The sequence below is a fragment of the Oncorhynchus tshawytscha genome, linkage group LG01 (genome assembly GCF_018296145.1).
Source record: "Oncorhynchus tshawytscha isolate Ot180627B linkage group LG01, Otsh_v2.0, whole genome shotgun sequence".
NCBI classification, from domain to species: Eukaryota; Metazoa; Chordata; class Actinopteri; order Salmoniformes; family Salmonidae; genus Oncorhynchus; species Oncorhynchus tshawytscha.
This window is the reverse complement of record NC_056429.1, coordinates 61,144,976-61,168,191: the sequence shown is the minus strand read 5'-3', so window position 1 is coordinate 61,168,191 and position 23,216 is coordinate 61,144,976. Positions and strand designations below refer to the sequence as shown.

At 41.9% G+C, this 23,216-nt stretch overlaps 1 protein-coding gene across 1 annotated transcript in view; it reads right to left on the bottom strand.

Annotated features, from left to right (window-relative positions):
• Window positions 1-23,216, bottom strand: part of LOC112254478 (neuroendocrine convertase 2) — a 67,061-nt gene that overhangs the window by 9,434 nt on the left and 34,411 nt on the right. The window contains exons 6-10 of the mRNA XM_024427135.2: window positions 16,584-16,660; window positions 15,698-15,786; window positions 13,302-13,477; window positions 10,500-10,715; window positions 8,039-8,139 (exon numbers count right to left, since the gene is read on the bottom strand). Of these exons, the coding sequence (XP_024282903.1) occupies window positions 8,039-8,139; window positions 10,500-10,715; window positions 13,302-13,477; window positions 15,698-15,786; window positions 16,584-16,660 (659 nt within the window). The remainder of the gene's footprint in view (window positions 1-8,038; window positions 8,140-10,499; window positions 10,716-13,301; window positions 13,478-15,697; window positions 15,787-16,583; window positions 16,661-23,216) is intronic.

Genomic DNA, 23,216 nt, shown 5'->3' with positions numbered 1-23,216 from the left:
GTTGACATTGACATCATGTGACAGTGTGTCTGTCACACCCTGATCTGTTTCACCTGTCTTTGTGACTGTCTCCACCCACATCCAGGTGTCACCTGTTTTTCTCATTAGTCCCTGGGTACTTATTTCTGTGTTCCCTGCTTGTCTGTTGCCAGTTTGTCAAGTCAACCAGCGTGTTTTTTTCCCATTCTCCTGCTTTTTCCTTCTATCTGTTTTGCTAGTCCTCCCGGTTGTGACCCTTGCCTGTCTGGACCCTGAAGCCGCCTGCCTGACCATTCTGCCTACCCTGACCTCGAGCCTGCCTGCCATTCTGTACCTTCTGGACTCTGACCTGATTTTGTCTGTCCATGACCATTCTCTTGCATTCCCCTTGGATTATAATAAATATCAGAGACTCAAACTATCTGCCTCCCGTGATTGCATCTGGGTCTCGCCTTGTACCCTTATAGTGTTGTGAAGAATGGATACAGAATTTATGCTGGATGATTAAGCACGCTGCTCAGCTAGCTAAGTAGCTAGCTAGTGAGTTAATGTTTGCTAGCACCTCTGTCCTACATAGCTTGCTAGGAAACGTTAGCTTGCTAGCTAGCATTAGGTAAAACCTAAAATGTATTTTTGAATAAAGAAATTCTGCTAGATGATTTAGCGCAAGACGATCTTTGTTATGATATAGTTAGATAGTGTTTTATATATATATATATATATATATATATATATATGTAAACATTCATACACATAGCTCATATATTATACAGCGCTAAGCTAAACCGCCTGACTCAAGTCATCTTACTTGTTAAAACAGGAACTAGCTCACACAGCCAGCAATAAAACTACCCCCCTAATACTATCCCCTCAGCTTGGTTGTCTCCCGACCCCAGGAAACAAAGACATTCCATCGCAAGAACACATACACCCAGCCATAAAACTGACCCCCTCTGCTCTCCTGTGTCAGATTTCCTGACACACAAATGTCACCTTGTATAAACACACATCTCACCCCCTCTACTGGTCGGGTGCTCAGAACAAGACTCTACTATGCACCAATGGGGCCCGCTCTGGCTAGAGCAAGGCCCGCCTCCAACCCTTTGTGACCAGTCAGAAGACCAAAACGACAAGACTCCACCTACTTTATTCTATGTATAAAAATGAATGTAACCTTTGTATAAGGCCTCTTTTTCACCTGACTCCTTGCCGAGTTATATGAACTAGATCCGTGCACGTAAAACTGCGGGACAAGATATCTTTGACTCATTAAAACTGTCTTTTGTTACAACTGAAATCCACTCTGTCCAGCGTCCGTGATTTGGTCTCAACTCTCCAATATTTAAACACTAACAATAGCTAAGAAGATCACGTTTGCTGACTAGATAACTTCGCCAGGTAGCAAACATTAGCTGCCAGCTACCTAGCTAACATCGACATGACAGAATTTCCAATGCAATTGCTTTAGATTGCTTTTTTGGATTAGTACGCTAGCTAGCTAGTTAGTTATCTAACTTTTGAACTCGGGTACTGTCTCTAGCTTGGTAGCTGGTAAGTTAGCTGCTAGCATCCTCTGTCAACACAATAGTGGTTTCGATTTTAAGACTAACTTACAACCTATTATTAGCAAAAATGTTAATAACTAGCTAGCTAATTTCTTAATCTGTAGTAGCTAATTTAATGTTAACATGTTATGTTAAACACTGGATATTATATTTATTATTATTAGCTAGCAGTGGATAACAACTAGTTCATCCTAAATGGTATTGTTACGTTCCCCAGCAAGGAACCCAAAAATGTTGCTCAAACAGAAGAGGGAACTAACAAAGAGTCATTAACAACAACGGAAACAGGTGGGGTTTTAAGAGGGGTTCTGAAAGACACTTAAGGGGATGTCCTCTGAAAGTTGACTAGAAACAACAACTGGGACCTAAAAGACACCAAAGACACCCACCCGCTAAATCTGCCCAAGACGCAAACAAAATAAAACAATACAAATTAATTAAAGACAGGAAGCAAACCAGAAAGTGGAGAAAAACGAAAATAGGGAAGATCAGATAACAAACAAAAAAATAAATTAAAAGGGATAGCCAACTAAAGATGTTCCATGTCTCTTTAGATAATTAGAGCACAGCTACCCTTAAATATAACTTGGGCCAGCACAGGTGAAACTCCTTTGGACTAACGAGATGGACAAGCCAGCACAAGTGTAACACATACTGACTAATGAGATGACAGCAGTTGTTGAGCACCAAATGCTTATGTACTAACATCAAACCTCAAAATATAAATGGAAAATCCAAAGCCGGTAACACCTTCACTTTAAGACAACAAATATATTCCATATTTTTGTTCAAAAAGTTTGCTCACAACCAACAGAAATCAACTTACATATCACAACATGATCAATTTAGAATGTGTCGCTACTCGCCTTCTCCAATATAAATATGGTGTCAACAATTAAATAAAAGACAAAACGGCAAAATTCTATATAAATATAAACTCGGCAAAAAAGGAAACGTCCCTGTCTTTCAAAGATAATTTGTAAGAATCCAAATAACTTCACAGATCTTCATTGTAAAGGGTTTAATTAAACACTGTTTCCCATGCTTGTTCAATGAACCATAAACAATTAATGAACATGCACCTGTGGAAAGATCATTAAGACACTAACAGCTTACAGACGGTAGGCAATTAAGGTCACAGTTATGAAAACTTAGGACACTAAAGAGGCCTTTCTACTGACTCTGAAAAACACCAAAAGAAAGATGCCCAGGGTCCCTGCTCATCTGCGTGAACGTGCCTTAGGTATGCTGCAAGGAGGCATGAGGATTGCAGATGTGGCCAGGGCAATGAATTGCAATGTCCGTACTGTGAGACGCCTAAGACAATGCTACAGGGAGACAGGATGGAAAGCTGATCGTCCACACAGTGGCAGACAATGTGTAACAACACCTGCACAGGATCGGTACATCCGAACATCACACCTGCGGGACAGGTACAGGATGGCAACAACAACTGTCCGAGTCCCTTCATCAGTGCTCAGACTGTCCACAATAGACTGAGAGAGGCTGGAATGAGGGCTTGTAGGCCTGTTGTAAAGGCAGGTCCTCACCAGACATCACCGGCAACAACGTCGCCAATGGACACAAACCCACCATCGCTGGACCAGACAGGACTGGTAAAAAGTGCTCTTCACTGACAATTCGCGGTTTTGTCTCACCAGGGTTGATGGTCGGATTTGCGTTTATCGTAGAAGGAATGAGTCTTACACAGAGGCCTGTATGGACCGGGATCGATTTGGAGGTGGAGGGTCCATCGTGGTCTGGGGCGGTGTGTCACAGTATCATCGGACTGAGCTTGTTGTCATTGCAGGCAATCTCAATGCTGTGCGTTACAGGGAAGACATCCTCTTCCCTCATGTGATACCCTTCCTGCAGGCTCATCCTTACATGACCCTCCAGCATGACAATGCCACCAGCCATACTAGACACCAGATATTGACTGTTACTTTTGATTTTGACTTCGGCTTTGTTCAGGGACACATCAGGGTTTTTCCTTTATTTGTACTATTTTCTACATTGTAGAAGTTGTGAAAACATCAAAACTATGAAATAACGCATATGGAATCATGTAGTAACCAAAAAAGTGTTAAACAAATCAAAATAAATTATAGATTTCAGATTATAGATTCTTCAAAGTAGCCACTCTTTTCCTTGATGACAGCTTTGCACACTCTTGGCATTCTTTCAACCAGCTTCACCTGGAATACATTTCCAACAGTCTTGAAGGAGTTCCCACATAGTCTGAGCACTGTTGGCTGCTTTTCCTTTACTCTGTGGTACAACTCATTCCAAATTATCTCAATTGGGTTGAGGTCGTGGGATTGTGGAGGCCAGGTCATCTGATGCAGCACTCCATCACTCTACTTCTTGGTCAAATAGCCCTTACACAGCCTGGATGTGTGTTTTGGGTAATTGTCTTTTTGAAAAAACAGATGATAGACCCACTAAGTGAAAACCAGATTGGATGGCGTATCACTGCAGAATGCTGTTGTAGCCATGCTGGTTAAGTGTGCCATGAATTCTAAATAAAACACAGACAGTGTCACCAGCAAAAGCACCCAGACAAACCTCACACCTCCTCCTCTATGCTTCATGGTGGGAACCACACATGCAGAGATCATCACCTACCATGTGTCTCACAAAGACACAGTGGTTGGAACCAAAAATCTCAAATTTGGACTCGTCAGACCAAAGGACACATTTCCCCAGGCTAATGTCCATTCATTGTGTTTCTTGGCCCAAGCAAGTCTCTTTTATTATTGGTGTTTCTTCACAGCAAATCAACCATGAAGGCCTGATTCACGCAGTCCATTCTGAACAGTTGATGTTGAGATGTGTCTGTTACTTGAACTATGTGAAGCATTTATTTGGGCTGCAATCTGCAGTGCAGTTAATGAACTAATGAATTTATCCTCCGCACCAGAAGTAACTCTGAGTCTTCCTTTCCTGTGGCGTCCTCATGAGAGCCGGTTTCATCGACTGCATTTGAAGAAACGTTGAATCTTGTTGAAGTCGGAAGTTTACATACACTTAGGTTGGAATCATTAAAACTTGTTTTCAACCACTCCACAAATTTATTGGGGAGGGGGAAGCTTGCAAGCTGAAGAACGCCATCCCAGCCGTGAAGCACGGGGGTGGCAGGGTCATGTTGTGGGGGTGCTTTGCTGTAGGAAAGACTGGTGCACTTCACAAAATAGATGGCATCATGAAGGATGAAAATGATGTGGATATATTGAAGCAACATCTCAAGACATCAGTCAGGAAGTTCAAGCTTGGTTGCAAATGGGTCGTCCAAATGAACAATGACCCCAAGCATACTTCCAAAGTTGTGGCAAAATGGCTTAAGGACAACAAAGTCAAGGTATTGGTATTGGAGTGGCCATCACATGGCCCTGACCTCTATTCTATGTGTGAAAATGTGTGGGCAGAACTGAAAAAGCATGTGCGAGCAAGGAGGCCTACAAACCTGACTCAGTTACACCAGCTCTGTCAGGAGGAATGGGTCGAAATTCACCCAACTTATTGTGGGAAACTTGTGGAAGACTACCTTTAACATTTGACCCAAGTTAAACAATTTAAAGGCAATGCTACGAAATACTAATATAGTGAATCTAAACTTCTGACCCACTGGGAATGTGATGAAATAAAAGCTGAAATTAATCATTCTCTCTACTATTATTCTGACATTTCACATTCTTAAAATACAGTTGTGATCCTAACTGACCTAAGACAGGGAATTTTTACTTGGATTAAATGATTGCCCTCAGGCCTGGAGGGAAGCTAAAGTCATTCCGCTACCCAAGAATAGTTAAGCCCCCTCTTTTACTGGCTCAAATAGCTGACAAATCAGCCTGCTACCAACCCTTAGTTCGCTTCTGAAAAAAATTGTGTTTGACCAGATACAATGCTATTTCACAGTAAACAAATTGACAACAAAATGTCTGCATCTTATAGGGAAGGACACTCAACAAACACAGCACTTACACAAATGACTGATGATTGGCTGAGAGAAATTGATGATAAAATGATAGTGGGGGCTGTCTTGTTAGACTTTAGTGCAGCTTTTGACATTATGGATCGTAGTCTGGTGTTGGAAAAACATATGTGTTTTGGCTTTATACCCCCTGCTATAATGTGGATAAACAGTTTCTTGTCTAACAGAACACAGAGGGTTTTCTTTAATGGAAGCCTCTCAAAGATAATCCAGTTAGAATCAGAAATTCCCCAGAGTAGCTGTTTAGGCCCCTTGCTTTTTTCAATTTTTCCTAATGACATGCCACTGACTTTGATTAATGCCAGAGTGTCTATGTATGCGGATGACTCAACACTATACACGTCAGCGACTACAGCAACTGAAATGACTGCAACACTCAACAAAGATTGAAAATGTCAGTACACACTCTGCACATGCTCTGAGGATACAGCTTGGGATGCTGTCTGGGCCGACAGCTTTGTGAGGGTTAACACGCTTAAATTTCTTACTGACTTCGACCATGGAGAACGAGAGCTCACAGTCCTTGTGAACGCCGTTTGCCCGCCTAGGCAGCACTGTGTTGAAGCGGGTGAAGAAGGTGTTTAGCTTGTCCGGGAGCAAGGCATTGGTGTCCGCTATTCAGCTTGTTTTCCCTTTATAATCCATGATTGTCTGGATTCTCTGCCACATATGTCTCATGTCTGAACCTCTAGATTGCAGCTCTACTTTGATGTTTAGCCTGTTTGATTGCCTTATGAAGGGCATAGCTGGATTGTTTGTGCTTGTCCATGTTCCCAGTCACCTTGCCATGGTTAAGTTCGGGGGTTTGCACGAATGCTGCTATCTAGCCACATTTTCTGGTTTGGGTGAGTTCTAATTGTCACAGTGAGAACACCATTGTCTATACATTTCCTGATGAACTCAATCACAGAGTCAGTGTATACGACGTCAATGTTATTCTCAGATGTAACACATATCCCAGTACGCATGAACAAAACGATCTTGAAGCGTAGATTCAGATGAAACGGCCTTACCACGGGTACTACCTGTTTAAGTTCCTGCCTATTGGAAGGGAGAAGCAGAATGGAGGCTTGATCTTATTTGCCAAAGGGAGGGTGGGGAAGGGCCTTGTAGCTTTCCCAGAAGGGAAAGTAGCAAAGGTCAAGAATTCTTGATGAGTGAGTAGCGCAGACGATGTGTTGATAAAACTTCGGTAGCATTTTCCTCCGATTTGCTTTATTAAGGTTTGCTTTATTAAAGAAATGTTCTTGGAAGAACTGGCCCACATAAGGTTCTTTGTGGAGCCAGAAAACTCATATGGTTCTAACTTAAAACCTTTATTTTTAAGAGTGTTGGTAAAAAAGACAGAATTAAAAGGATCAAAAATTATTGGGAGAGTAGGTGAAACATTTCTATTGTTTTAGGACCTTATCCCTGTATCCTGGAGACACCGTACCCTGGAGCCTGGCCTAGCTATGGTCAGTGGCAGGACTCCACCCTACATGCTCCCACAGTGTCTACAGTAACTATCAAGTCAAATATATTGTACTATATTGTTCAGATCAAATGTGCCAATTGCCTTCCCTAGTATAAGTTTTACATTTTTGCGACCATAAGGACGAAATTAAAAGTTTTCACATCAGCTATGAATTCATGATGTTTAAAATGTCAAATTATCGCTATTGACATAGTGCTAATCTTTGTTGAACATAATAGAACCCCAAAACAAAACTATGCATTACTATTCTGGATTTTATCATCATAGAACTGGGCTGAGGTATTCCTCTGGTTTACTTGTCAACAACGTGACTTACCTGTCCCGGATGGAATTGCTGGGAGAACACTCCAGCATCTTACATCACCAGCTAGTGCTGAGTCGCTCTGTTTCATGTATATGTGCCTTTCGGTAATTAATAAAATATGAATGTGCGCTTTGAGCGCAGTCTTCAATATAAAATGTTTTATTTTTCTGCCATGTAATGAGGTATAAAGAACACCAGGCAGGCCAAACATTATTTGTATCCCTGGCACGAACACAGAGTAAAAACTGGGCGAGACAACACTTTTTTTCATGGCGTAAGTCTGTGGGCCTAATGGCAGGTTTGGTAAATAAGTGATTCAATGAAGAGAGAAGATATGAAGTGGTCTGAAGAGGAGGAGAGCAATTGAGGGAGATAAGAAGAAGAAAGGCCCTGATGAGGAGAGAGAGAAAGCAAGAGAGAGAGAAATTTGAACTTGAATTTAACTCTGGGAGAGAAAGACAGAGAAAGGAATAGGTAGTTTGTAATGAGACATTTATGGTTTCAGTCACTGTGGAGCTGCTTTATTCAAAACATCTCATCCATGTTAATATAGTGAGAACAGCAAAAGCCATATTCTGTGTAAGTTTTTCAGACACTGACTGGTAATGACTGTATAAATATTTAAGCGGCAGCATTAGTCCATGGGCGTGAGGGGCAAATGATGAGGAGGGCAGATGAGGTGTGTGTGTGTGTGCGTGCGTGCGTGTGTGCGTGCATACTTGGCCTCTAACGCCAAGGCAAACACTCCGGCTGCTTCAGGAGCTGCTGCTGATGTTCCAGAGTGGCGCAGGGTGCAGTTTCCATACAGGTCCGTGGTGGCCTACCATAACACAACGATGGAAGACGAAGACTGTAGTCATATCAGTGAGCTAACAACATTCAACAAGAGGAGAGGAGAGGAGAGGAGAGGAGAGGAGAGGAGAGAGAGGAGAGGAGAGGGAGAGGAGAGGAGAGGAGAGGAGAGGAGAGGAGAGGAGAGGAGAGGAGAGGAGAGGAGGAGGAGAGGAGAGGAGAGGGAGAGGAGAGAGAGAGGAGAGGAGAGGAGAGGAGAGGAGAGGAATATACTTCAAGAATACAAATTATTCAGTAAACACAAAAGCATGTGGACACTCCTTCAAATTAGTGGATTCAACGATTTCAGCCACACCCATTGATGACAGGTGTATAAACACCAAGCAAGTGGCACCATGAAGACCAAGGAGCTCTCCAAACAGGTCAGGGACAAAGTTGTGGAGAAGTACAGATCAGGATTGGGTTATAAAAAAATATCTGAAACTTTGAAAATCCCACTGAGCACCATTACATCCATTATTACATTTTTTTAAGAATATTGCACCACACATGAGAGGTCCGGCCACCAAAACTCACGGACCAGGCAAGGAGGGAATTAATCAGAGAGGCAACAAAGAGACTAAAGATAACTCTTGAAGGAGCTGCAAAGCTCCACAGGACCACTTTAAGCCGTACACGCCACAGAGCTGGGATTTACGGAAGAGTGGCCAGAAAAAAGCTATTGCTTAAAGAAAAAAATTAGCAAACACGTTTGGTGTTCACCAAAAGGCATGTGGAAGACTCCCAAAACAAGAAGCTACTCTGGTCAGATGAGACAAATATTGAACTTTTTGGCCATCAAGGAAAACACTATGTCTGGAATAAGAGAACATCATCAGGGTGGTGGCAGCATCATGCTGTGGGGATGTTTTTCATTGGCAGGGACTGGGAAACTGGTCAGACTTGAAGGAATGATGGATGACACTAAATACAGGAAGCCTCTTGAGGGGAAACATGTTTCAGTCTTCCAGAGATTTGAGACTGGGATGGAGGTTCACCTTCTAGCAGGACAATGACCCTAAGCATAATGCTAAAGCAACACAAGTGGTTTAAGGGGAAACATTTAAATGTCTTGGAATGGCCTAGTCAAAGACTAGACCTCAATCCAATTGAGAATCTGTGGTATGACTTAAGGATTGCTGTACACCAGCAGAACCCATCTAACTTGAAGGAACTGGAGCAGTTTTGCCTTGAAGAATGGGCAAATATCCCAGTGGCTAGATTTGACAAGCTTATAGAGACACCCCAAGAGACTTGCAGCTGAAATTGCTGCAAAAGGTAGCTCTACAAAGTGTTGACCTTGGGGGGTGTGAATAGTTATGCACACTCAGGTTTTCTGTTGTCTTATTTCTTGTTTGTTTCACAATAAATAATATTTCGCATCTTCAAAGTGGTAGGCATGTTGTGTAAATCAAATGATACAAACACCCCAAAAAACATTTGAATTCCAATTTGTAAGGCAACAAAATAGGAAAAATGCCAAGGGGGGTGAATACTTTCTCAAGCCACTGTATAGCCAAAGCGTACTTTGGAGATTAAGTGAAACATTTACAATATTAACATAATTAAAATCGTAATGATCAAGATTGTCCCATTGACAATCAGTAACAACAATAATCAAGGGTCAAAATAACCATACATTGAGCATTAACAATAACATAGAGGACATGTGCAGGTTGGTTGGTCTGTCAGACACTGTCCCTCATTTTATGGCAGGTAGCAATGTAGTGCTTTGCCAACCAACAGCTCTCTGCGTCCTCCCTCAACAGAACGCGTAAACTATTCTCATCAGAGAGGTCTTTGAATCCTTTAGTAAGTCTTTCAAATTTGTGGAAATTACACTCTTTATATTTTTTAAATTGTGTCAGGAAATGCAGCTCTGTCTTGGGTTCTGCTGTGGTGCTGTGGCACAGCCTTTCCTCAACAGGGAGCCAGTTTTTCCTGTGTCTACCCTTCTCAATGGCAAGGATGTGCTCACTGAGCTTGTACTTTGTCAAGGTTTTGATCAGTAACCACGGTCAAATAGTTTGCCATAGTGATGTGTCAATTTAGGGCCTATCTCATCCCTCTCTTCCTCCCTTCCACCCCTATGGCACAGATGATTCATACATTCTCTTGTGATAACTCTGCACGTGGAGATAATTCCCCAGATAAATGCAGATATAACAACCAAGCAGAAAGTTATAGTGCATCTCTCTCTGCTATGTCATTGTCCCAGTCCTCTACTCTGATGGCAGATATATGCACTCAGTGTACTCAAAGTACTCAGCCTGAGGATAACAATGAGATGAACTTGGTCAACCACTCCCTCTCTCTCTCTTTTTTTCACACCCCTTCTCACACACTCACCACGCCAGCCTCAGGGTTCCTCTTGCGTCCGTTACTGAAGGTGGATGCGAGGGTGGAGGAGCAGCTCTCGTCATACAGGGCCGTGCGGCCGTCGTTGATGGCTGAGTTGATGGAGATGGTCCACATGCTGGAGGCATAACCATCGCAGTTACAGTCATCATAGCTACCACCGTCTCCAGAGGCCCATACGTAGATACTGCCTTTCCCTCCTCTGCCCTACAAGACAACACATCAACTGGCTTCAGGATGTGTTATAGGGGTAGAAGCAGTGGAAGTGGTACAGATGTAGATCTTAATTGTATCACCCTGTTGAAACGAGAACTTTCCTGCAATGCAGGAAATATAAAACGTATAGTGTATGAGGTTTAAAAAGGCTTCTAAAGTTTGTAATTTCCACTTATACATTTCAGACTTGATTTTTATTTACGAAAAATCTATCAACACCTACAAAAAAATAATTAATTATAATCCAGATAACAATTCACATTTTCCAGTTGCTTCAGGTTTATTTTCCTAATGTAGCAAACTGGCTCAAATTAAGATCCAACATCTGTAGTGATAGCAGTACATTGGTAGTAGTGCTGGGGCGGTAGGTAGACTAGTGGTTAGAGCGTTGGGCCAGTAATTCAAATCACTGAGCTGACAAGGTAAAAATATGTTGTTCTGCCCATGAACAAGGCAGTTAACCCACTGTTCCCCAGTAGACAGTCATCGTAAAAAAAAAAATGTTCTAAACATGTGTTATTACTTCTCTCTTTCTATAAGCAATCAGTTACAAGGTAAAATACAGATTAATAAAACTATTTCAAGGCCTACCTTCAAACTCAGTGACTCTTTGCTTGAAATCCAGGGAAAATCAAAATAAATCAACCAAGACCTCAGAAAACAAATTATAGACCTCCACAAGCCTACTTCATCATTGCGAGCAATTTCAAAATGCCTGAAGGTACCACGTTCATCTGTACAAACAATAGTATGCAAGTATAAACACCATGGGACCACGCAGCTGTCAAACCGATCAGGAAGGAGACGCGTTCTGTCTCCCAGAACAATAGCAAAGAACCGTGAAGATTCTGGAAGAAACAGGTACAAAGGTATCTATATCCACGGTAAAAATGAGTCCTATATTGACATAACCTGAAAGGCCGCTCAGCAAGGAAGAAGCCACTGCTCCAAAACCGCCATAAAAAAGCCAGACTACGGTGGTGACAAAGATCATATGTTTTGGAGAAATGTCCTCTGGCCTCATGAAACAAAAAAAGAACAGTTTGGCCATAATGACCATCGTTATGTTTGGAGCAAAAAGGGGGAGCTTGCAAACCGAAGAAGACCATCCCAACCGTGAAGCACAGGGGTGGCAGCATCATGTTGTGGGGAAGCTTTGCTGCATTAGGGACTGGTGCACTTCACAAAATAGATGGCATCATGAGGGTTGAAAATAATGTGGATATATTGAAGCAACATCTCAATAGAGGAAGTTAAAGCATGGTCGTAAATGGGTCTTCCAAATGGACAATGACCCCAAGCATACTTCCAAAGTTGTGGCAAAATGGCTTAAAGACAACAAAGTCAAGGTATTGGTTTTGTAGTGGCCATCACAAAGCCCTGACCTCAACCCTATAGAACATTTGTGGACAGAACTGAAAAAACTTGTGCGAGCAAACTCTGCCTACAAACCTGACTCAGTTACACCAGCTCTGTCAGGAGGAGTGGGCCAAAATTTACCCAATTTATTGTGGGAAGCTTGTGGAAGGTCACCTGAAATGTTTGACCCATACGAATTGAGTGTATGTAAACTTCTGACCCACTGGGAATGTGATGAATGAAATAAAAGCTGAAATAAATCATTCTCTCTACTATTATTCTGATACTTCACATTCTTAAAATAAAGTGCTGATCCTAACTGACCTAAGACAGGGCATTTTTACTGGGATTAAATGTCAGGAATTGTATTAAAAAAAACTCAGTTTAAATGTATTTGGCTAAGGTGTATGTAATCTTCCAACTTCAACTGTATGTAACAAATGTTACGAATTGCAAAGTTTGAAATACAGTGAGATTACATATGTGCACGGCTATTGTCTCCAGTGCTCCCAAAATGAAGCATTCTTATGTATCTAGTACCGCTTCCAGAATATTCCATCCATATGATTTATTTCCATTATCCATGTCAATATGCAAAACGAAGCCACCTCGCTCAAGATGCAAAGTAAGTGTCTTGTTTAGAGTGAAGTGATTGTACCGGGGCGGGGGTGACAAGTGTTCCCCAGCTGTTGAAGAGAATAACAAAAAACATGAATGGCTGTTTAATGGAAAAAAATGTAATTGAATTATTCTCATTTTCGGTCAGGTGGAAAAGAAAGTACTATTTTTGTTGTTGTACAACGTGCATTGTGCCTAGCCTACGTAATGGTTTACATACGTGATCATTAGCATGAGAGAGGCTGAGTGGAATACTGCTTGATTAGTTGTGTTTATCTTAGCCATGCTTAGAGCACAATTTGTACCTCCTCAACAACACTGGATGAGATAGGGTCAGAGCAGATCAGACCACCCCCCTGCATGGTATTGTGAATCATCAAGCAGCTAATTGCCACTGGCAGTATGCTAACTAACTGTGTGTGTCTAGGGGTGTCTGTGAAAGTGTGTAACTGCAAGGCTGTTCTTTTTCCTATTCTGTGTCTTGAGTCTAATATAACGTATGCCTCTTCAAAGAACACCGTTACCCTAGTAAAACAAGGTACTCTATAAGCCTGCTATTTCCAGTCAGCCCAGTGTGTGTGTGTGTGTGTGTGTATGCACCTTGTTGACTCCATCAGCCATGGCTTGCAAAGTGAGCTCTCTGGGTCCGTCTACTGTCTTGCCGTCATCGGTGGGACCCCAACTAGCACTGTAGATGTCAATGACCTGGGGCATATGGCTGATGGATGATGCCTCGATGATGTCTGTCATGAAGGGTTGGTCCAGCATACGGATACCTGGGGGAGGAGGAAAGGATGGGTGGGGAGAGACATGTAGTGTAAGATACACATTGTCTATCATATGAATCAGTCAAGCCATTGGTTACACATTATTCAAATGCTAAGTCACTGTTGACCAAATATATTTTGTATGGCTTGACTATTGCTTTAAAAACTGGAGAAAGTACTTTATAACAAAATATACCAGTTAGCAATTAGGTCACTTGTGTTGGTACTACAGTTTAACCTACATCTCTTTATGTTAGGCCAGTCTTTATACAAACTGTATATATGAAACATATTCAGCCACCGTTGATGCACCTATTTGGAGAAAAAGTTATGTAAACATAATAAAATCTCAACATCAAAGCCTTCATTATGGTGCTTCCATAACTCCTTTCAACCTGTATGAAAATTGATGAGTTCGAGGTTATTAACAACATACTGATGAAGAAGTCTCTCAATTGGAAATTTGAATTCCATCCAAAACAAAGTGTGACATGTCGTGGCAATTACCAAATGTCAGAGTTATGCATAAACTTCATCTTTAATAATATGAGCTTTACCATAGCCCTGTGACTTTCAACAATTCACTATCTATAATGCCTTGCGGTTGAGGGCGGTGCAGTTGACATACCAGGCGGTGATACAGCCTGACAGAATGCTCTCAATTGTGCACCTGTAAGATTTTGTCAGGGTTTTAGGTGACAATGCAAATGTATTGCTGTTTAGCAGTCTGATGGCCTTGAGATAGAAGCTGTTATTCAGTCTCTCGGTTCCAGCTTTGATGCACCTGTACGGATCTCACCATCTGTTGTGCCTTCTTCACCACACTGTCTGTGTGGGTGGACCATTTCAGTTTGTCTGTGAAGTGTACGCTGAGGAACTTAAAACTTTCCACCTTCTCCACTACTCTGCTGTTTCCTGAAGTCCACGATGATCTCCTTTGTTTTGTTGAGTGAGAGGTGGGGGGGGGTCCAGGACCCAATTTGACAGGGCGTGGTTGATACCTAGGACCTCCAGCTCAATGATGACCTTGGATGGAACTTGGTGTTAAATGCTGAGCTGTAGTCAATGAACAGCATTCTTACGTAGGTATTCCTCTTGTCCAGATGGGATAGGGCAGTGTGCAGTGTGATGGAGATTGCATTGTCTGTGGACCTGTCGGGGCAGTATGCAAACTGAAGTGGGTCTAGGGTGGCAGGTAAATTGGAGGTGATATGATCCTTGACTAGTCTCTCAAAGCACTTCATGATGACAGAAGTGAGTGCTACGGGGAGACAGTCATTTAGTTCAGTTATCCTTGTCTTCTTGGGTAGAGGAACAATGGTGGCCATCCTGAAGCAGGGACAGCAAACTGAGATACGGAGTGATTGAATATGTCCGGAAACACACCAGCCAGCTTGCCTGCACATGCTCTGAGGACGCGGCTAGAGGTGCCGTCTCGGCCAGCAGCCTTGCGAGGGTTAACACTTTTAAATGTCTTACTCATGTCAGCCACGGAGAAGGAGAGGGGGGGCCTTGTTAGCGGTCCATGTCGGTGGCACTGTATTGTCCTGAAAGTGGGCAAAGAAGGTGTTTAGTTTGTCTGGAAGCAATACATCGGTGTCCGTGAAGTGGCTGGTTTTCTTTCTTTTTGTAGTCCGTAATTGCCTGTAAACCCTGCCACATACGTCTTGTGACTGAGCCGTTGAATTGCGACTCCACTTTGTCCCTATACCAACATTTCGCTTGTTTGATTGCCTTGCGGAGGGAATAACTATACTGTTTATATTCGGCAATATTCCCAGTCCTCTTTCCATGGTTAAATGCGGTGGTTCGCGCTTTTACTTTTGTGCAAAGGCTGCAATCCATCCATGGTTTTTGGTTAGGGTAGGTTTTAATATTCACAGTGTGTACAACATTTTCAATGCACTTCCTTATAAACTCACTCACCGAGTCAGCGTGTAGATCGATGTTATTCTCTGAGGCTACCCGGAACATTTCTGTGTCCATTATTATTCTGTGCAGCATACTTAATAAATATAAGATGTATTTCAAAATTGTAGGTAATAATGAGAGAAGTAATTATTATTTGAGTATAGCTGACATTAGTATTGTTATTATCACTACCATAGCACTACTAATACAGTTATTCTCACTGCCACTTTTATACATTTTCTGACATTACTGTGATCACTATTACTTTTACTTCAAAGCCGGCTGTTATTTACCACAGTATTAGAGCAGTCTACATACCTGCCACCTTAGAGTTGTAGGCAACTCCCACTCCGCAGATGTTGTTGTTGGCTGCTGCAGACACCTCACCAGCACACCTTGTTCCATGACTACACACAGAAACACACAGGTAGATTGGCGAATGGGGATAAAGTTGGAAAACATAGTGGGAATTGGTTACTCGTCAATGTATCATGTCTTTGACCACCTATTGTTCAATTATATTCTTCTTACTATAAAATCATATAATATAAAATAATGTCACAGAAATTATCTTGTCAGCTAAATGAACAAGTCTACAGCCTATGGCATGGAGCATAGCCAGATAACAGATTAGCCAACTAATATTCTGTTCTTCTGAAATACATTTTCTTCATATCATAATGTTTCTTTAGACCTGACTAAAATAAACAATGGATTCATTGTGATGGTGTATATTAATTGATTCATTAGACTTTTTAATTGTAGATGTTCCAAAGGCGTGCATCAGCGGCTTGTATGCAGCTTGTATGTGTGAAAGCCTGAAGATGCCAAACATGTTTATATGAATAATTAACGGTTAATTACCATTTTGCATGACAATAACTGTCTGATAATGTGTCTACAGTATGTATGTGTGTGTGAGTATTCCTGTGTGGGCTTCGCACAGGGTAATTGCAGCGAGCCCTCTCTGCACTCCCAGCATGCTTTGCCACAGACAGTCTGCTATTTATAAACAACAAGCTAATTAGCCAACTAGTCCTGTGCTGCACTAACTCAGCAGTGGCAACACTGAGATGTCTAATGTCACAACCTGGGTGACAGCTAGGCATGCACTGTTGAACAGGCACAAGAAATGCAATGCTGCTGATGACTGCTTTTGGGCAGATGAACTTGGAGGGACACGGGCTGGCCAGCTAGTCTTTACCTGTTAAACCAGTCATTCGTGTAGCGGGGATATGGGTATGGGTCATTGCTGCTGAAGTCAAAGCTGGCCTCTGCATTCTGAAAGGACAGGACACAAACCATTAAAATCAGGCAGAGTACAAGACACAATAGGAGGAAGATTGAGCGGGAAACGAGTAGCGTTAACACAAAAGTACAGACCATCCCTTAAAGGTGCAATGACCTTCTCTAATCTAGTCTTGTCTTGTCCAGACCCAACCTAGACAGCTGTGATGTGTCTGCTTTACTAACGACTGAACTGATGTTTTTGTTGTAGCTGTCTCTCTGAATCTATGTTCCCTCTAAGCTGTGCGCATGCGCGGGTGCCCATCTCCCCTTGGAATGCCGCACAGAAGAAATATCAGCCCATGCAGATTGAATTTCACTCAGATTTCTAGTTTTCCCCTTCAGATAAGACTATCAACGTTTTGCTCTACTGAGGGTAATTTCCGCAGGTGCTGGAGTTGTAGGCAAACTCATGGAGAATAGAAAGGAAAACGCTGCACACTGCTGTTCATGCTCCCAGGGGATTTTATTTATAACAACGTTTTGACCCTTAGGTCTTCATTTTTATTTTATTTTTTATTTCACCTTTATTTCACCAGGTAGGCTAGTTGAAAACAAGTTCTCATTTACAACTGCGACCTGGCCAAGATAAAGCATAGCAGTGTGAACAGACAACAGAGTTACACATGGAGTAAACAATTAACAAGTCGATAACAAAGTAGAAATAAAATAAAGAAAAAAAGAGAGTCTATATACATTGTGTGCAAAAGGCATGAGGAGGTAGGCGAATAATTACAATTTTGCAGATTAACACTGGAGTGATAAATGATCAGATGGTCATGTACAAGTAGAGATACTGGTGTGCAAAAGAGCAGAAAAGTAAATAAGTATAAACAGTATGGGGATGAGGTAGGTAAATTGGGTGGGCTATTTACCGATAGACTATGTACAGCTGCAGCGATCGGTTAGCTGCTCAGATAGCAGGTGTTTGAAGTTGGTGAGGGAGATAAAAGTCTCCAACTTCTGCGATTTTTGCAAGTCGTTCCAGTCACAGGCAGCAGAGAACTGGAACGAAAGGCGGCCAAATGAGGTGTTGGCTTTAGGGATGATCAGTGAGATACACCTCCTGGAGCGTGTGCTACGGATGGGTGTTGCCATCGTGACCAGTGAACTGAGATAAGGCGGAGCTTTACCTAGCATGGACTTGTAGATGACCTGGAGCCAGTGGGTCTGGCGATGAATATGTAGCGAGGGCCAGCCGACTAGAGCGTACATGTTGCAGTGGTGGGTGGTATAAGGTGCTTTAGTAACAAAACGGATGGCACTGTGATTAACTGCATTCAGTTTGCTGAGTAGAGTATTGGAAGCTATTTTGTAGATGACATCGTCGAAGTCGAGGATCGGTAGGATGGTCAGTTTTACTAGGGTAAGTTTGGCGGCGTGAGTGAAGGAGGCTTTGTTGCGGAATAGAAAGCCGACTCTAGATTTGATTTTAGATTGGAGATGTTTGATATGAGTCTGGAAGGAGAGTTTACAGTCTAGCCAGACACCTAGTTACTTAAAGATGTCCACATATTCTAGGTCGGAACCATCCAGGGTGGTGATGCTAGTCGGGCGTGCGGGTGCAGGCAGCGAACGGTTGAAAAGCATGCATTTGGTTTTACTAGCGTTTAAGAGCAGTTGGAGGCCACGGAAGGAGTGTTGTATGGCGTCGAGGCTCGTTTGGAGGTTAGATAGCACAGTGTCCAAGGAAGGGCCGGAAGTATACAGAATGGTGTCGTCTGCGTAGAGGTGGATCAGGGAATCGCCCGCAGCAAGAGCAACATCATTGATATATACAGAGAAAAGAGTCTGCCCGAGAATTGAACCCTGTGGCACCCAATGGATTCCTGTGGCATCAGGCATCCATTGGGAGCATGAGCAGCAGTGGGCAGCATTTTCCTTTCTGTTTTCCATATATGGTAGCCAACATTTAGATAATGCAACTGTGGCTGCATTGAGTTGTAAATGGTATATTTTCTGTAACACACCTGATAGTCACTATATGGTTTTTGTTCTACCATCCCCAAGCTCCCCGCTCACTCAGCCTGTTTTTTCAAACTTCCTGATAGTTAGAGATGAGAGAAAAGCTAACATTTCGTTATTTCTGAGCATTTTAATAGAGTAAAAATATTATGGACGATATTTTGGTCATGCAAAGGCTATTTTTACTTGGGAAATAGGATGACTGTGTGGGACCTTAAAAGGTTGATTGCTTCAAGAAATAATTGTTTAGAATTCCCTCATGCCAAGCATGCTATAATGGAAACCTTTCAGTCTGATGGAAATACTGTATGTCATGTGGACCAGATTAATATGAAGACATTTTCCAACACGAGCTCACACACACACACACACACACACACACACACACACACACACACACACACACACACACACACACACACACACACACAGCACTAATATGAATGGCCACAGTAATGCATAGTCACTGCAAGGAACAGCAGCTGAGACACTGATACACCAATTACTCCCGCCATTTAATTCCACATGTCCAAAAGTAATAGGAGTGGAAATAACAGCGGAAAAGCAGGAGAAAACAGATGCATTACATGCACACATCTGTCGGAGAGTCATTAACCCAGCCTAACTAATCAGCAAATGCCTGCTCTGCAAAAGAATCACACACACACACACACTCACGAAGGCATGCACACACCCACACACGCAAATCTATAAATCCACCAACCACAACAGGAATCTCTATCTGTTCTTTACTTGAAAACTATTTTTCTCTTTACACCTTTCCCTCTTTTTCTATCGCACCTGCTTCTCTTTGAGATTGCTATTTTGAAACAATCTTCAAATAATGTATCCCTCAAACTCTCTTGTTGTCTGAAAGCCACTCTTTCTTTCATGTTCCTCATCCTCTTATACCACTCTTCTAACCCAAACATTTTCAAACAGCCACCTTCAACAAGTCTCTTGTCACTGTCTTTCCCCTTTTTCTCTCTCTGACAGTCTGTTTTTCTCTCTCTCTCTCTCTCTCTTTATAACTCTCCACTCCTCGCTCTCATCTTCCTTTCTCCTTTAGCTCAGTCCCAATCAAAACCCTGTCTTTTCTAATTACCATTCCCCCTCATTTCTCGATTTGTAGCTTGTTGTCTGTATGGGTGGTGTTCGTGACTCAGGGAGTTTTTAAAGAGTTGTGTCCTCGGTCACCAGAGAAACAATGGAGATGGCGGTGAGAGTGTGGCGGAGGTCGTTAGGAGTATAGAGCGGAACCTATCAGATCATTCACTGGGCCAGCGGCCTGCTCAGACCTTAGTGTGATACTGGCTGACATTTACCAGCGAGGATATAGGAATGACTCAGGGACAAAGAGATGCCAAACACTACAGTCTACTGCTCTGCTGTATCTGCTGTATCAGTAATTACAGACGTGTGGAGTAGGTAAGAAGGTGAAGAGAATGACTTCCAGCACTGTGCCTGTAGTATGAGTAAGATTGTTTGGAGGGGTTGATACCTCTGTATACAGAGAGGGTTGAGGGTTGAGGCTGAGGCTCGATGATAGGGCAAGAAGGTACTGGCGTTAGGCGCTGGTGTTATATACTGGTGTTAGGTACTGGTTTTAAGGAACTGGTGTTAGGGCAAACATGACATGGTTTGGGCTGATCCTTTGTTCACACTTAATATCATACTTACTGTAAGCTGTAAAACATATGAAAGGGTTCAAACAGGGTTTAATGTTCAAAAAGTTAGATTGGGATGAACAAGTCACCAAGCTCAACTTTGGAGACTAAGAGATATGTCAGCACTGCTTAGATCTTCAATCCCTTGCCATATTGAAATATTAGGCTACCACATCCTCAAATGACCTATATACTAGAAATGTTCTCATGCATCTCTCAGAGTACCACTTATTATATTCTCATTATGAACAAAAAAAGTACAATAATCTAAAGGAGCCGGTCAGAAGCTTCTGAATATGGAGTGTCATTGTCAAAGTTCCCTGAGGTCTCATATACTGTACATTCGTAAAGTATTCAGACCCCTTGACTTTTTCCACATTTTCTTAAATTACAGCCTTATTCTAAAATGGATTAAAGAAATGTTTCTCCTCATCAATCTACACACAATAGCATATAATGACAAAGCAAAAAGTTTAGGACATTTTTGAAAATGTATTACAAAATAAAAAACAGAAATACATTATTTACATACATATTCAGACCCTTTGCTATGAGACTCAAAATTTTGCTCAGGTGCATCTTGTTTCCATTGATCATTCTTGAGATGCTTCAACAACTTGGATTGGAGTCCACCTGTGGTAAATTCAACTGATTGGATATGATTTGGAAAGGCACACATCTTTCTATATAAAGTCCCACAGTTGACAGTGCATGCCAGAGCAAAAATCAAGCCATGAGGTTGAAGGAATTGTCTGTAGAGCTCCGAGACAGGATTGTGTCGAGGCACAGATCTGGGGAAGGGTACCAACATTTTTTTGCAGCATTAAAAATCCGCAAGAACACATTGGCCTCCACCATTCTTAAACGGAAGAAGTTTGGAACCACTAAGACTCTACTGAGAGCAGGCCGCCCTTCCAAACTGAACAATCCGGGGAGAAGGGCCTTGGTCAGGGAGGTGACCAAGAACCCAATGGTCACTCTGACAGAGCTCCAGAGTTCCTTTGTGGAGATGGTAGAACCTTTCAGAAGGTCAACCATCTCTACAGCACTCCACCAATCAAGCCTTTAAGGTAGAGTTGCGAGACGGAAGCCACTCTTCCGTAAAAGGCAAATGACAGCCCGCTTGGAGTTTGCCAAAAGGCACCTAAAGGACTCTCAGACCATGAGAAACAAGATGTTCTGGTCTGATGAAACCAAGATTGAACTCTTTGGCCGGAATGCCAAACAACACGTCTGGAGGAAACCTGGCACCATCCCTACAGTGAAGCATAGTGGTGGCAGCATCATGCTATGTGGATGTTTTTCAGCAGCAGGGACTGGGACACTAGTCAGGATTGACAGAAAAATGAATGGAGCAAAGTACAGAGAGATCCTAAATACACAGCCAAGACAACGCTCTGGCCCAGCCAGAGTGGAAACCTGATCGAATATCTCTGGAGAGACCTGAGAATAGCTGTGCAACGATGCTCCCCATCCAATCTGACAGAGCTTGGGAAGAACTGCAGAGAAGAATGGGAGAAACTCATTACCTTAATCACTGCCAAAGGTGCTTCAACAAAGTACTGAGTAAAAGGTCTGAAAATGTATGTAAATGTGATATTTCAGTTATTAATTTTAACAAATTTGTAAATATGTGTAAAAATCTGTTTTTGCTTTATCATTATTGGGCAATATGTGTAGACTGATGTGGGGGGAAAAAACGATTTAATCAATTTTAGAACAAGGCTGTAATGTAACAAAATGTGGAAAAGTCAAGAGGTCTGAATACTTTCCGAATACACTGTATCAACCTTCTTCCTTAATTCTGGCATACGTGGAGATTCTAGAATTTGCGTTGCCAACCAATTATTGTGTTTATAAAACTGTTGCACTTAACATATACATGTTTTCATTGATAAATCAGAGCCATACTATATTTGTGCGCTCGCGAACGAGCTTCACAACTTAGCCTGGTAAACGCCCTCCATTCACCTTTCATATTATAATAACTGCACTGCCACGGTGGTAGATTTACTAATCTTACCTATTTACAGAGTGTATCACCATCCAGAGCAAGAGCCTGGCATGAAATTACATTGACTGGATTTAGATTAAACTGTCATTCAATAGGCAATGAATTTTAAAAGCTCCAATGCAGCCATTTGTTTATCTTAATATCACATTTCTGAGTAACAATTCAGTACCTTACCGTGATTGTTTTCAATTAAAATGGTCAAAAGGAAACAAAATGTGATTCTTAGCAAAGAGAAACTTCTCAAGCAAGAATTTTGCTAGGACTGAGAGTGGTCTGAGTGGGGAGAAGAAAATGGAAAACTAGCTGTTGTAGGCAGAGAGATTTGGAACTCTTTCTTATTGGTCTATTAAAGTCTCTTATGGATCAAATCCCGTTAACGGGATAGATTTTACAACATCCGGTGAAATTGCAGAACGCAAAATTCAAATTACAGAAATAGTCATATTTAACTTTCATGAAAATCACAAGTGTAATATATCAAAATAAACGTAATTTCTTGTTAATCCAGCCGCTGTCAGATTTCAAAAAGGCTTTATGGTGAATACACACCATGTGATTATCTGAGGACAGCGCCCCGCACACAAAAGTATCAAAAACATTTTTCAACCAGGCAGGTGCGCCATGAAAGTCAGAATTAGCGATAAAATAAATGCCTTACCTATGAAGATCTTCTTCTTCAAATGGTCTTTTTGTTCAATAATGTCCTTCTTTATATCCCCAAAACTCAGTTTAGCTGGCATGCTTTATTCAATAAACCACCGGTTTCCCTCCTTCAAAATGCATACAAAATTAATCCCAAACGTTACCAATAAACTTCTCCAAACAAGTCAAACAATGTTTATAATCATACCTCAGGTACCCTAATATGTAAATAAATTATACAATTTAAGACGGAGAATCGTTA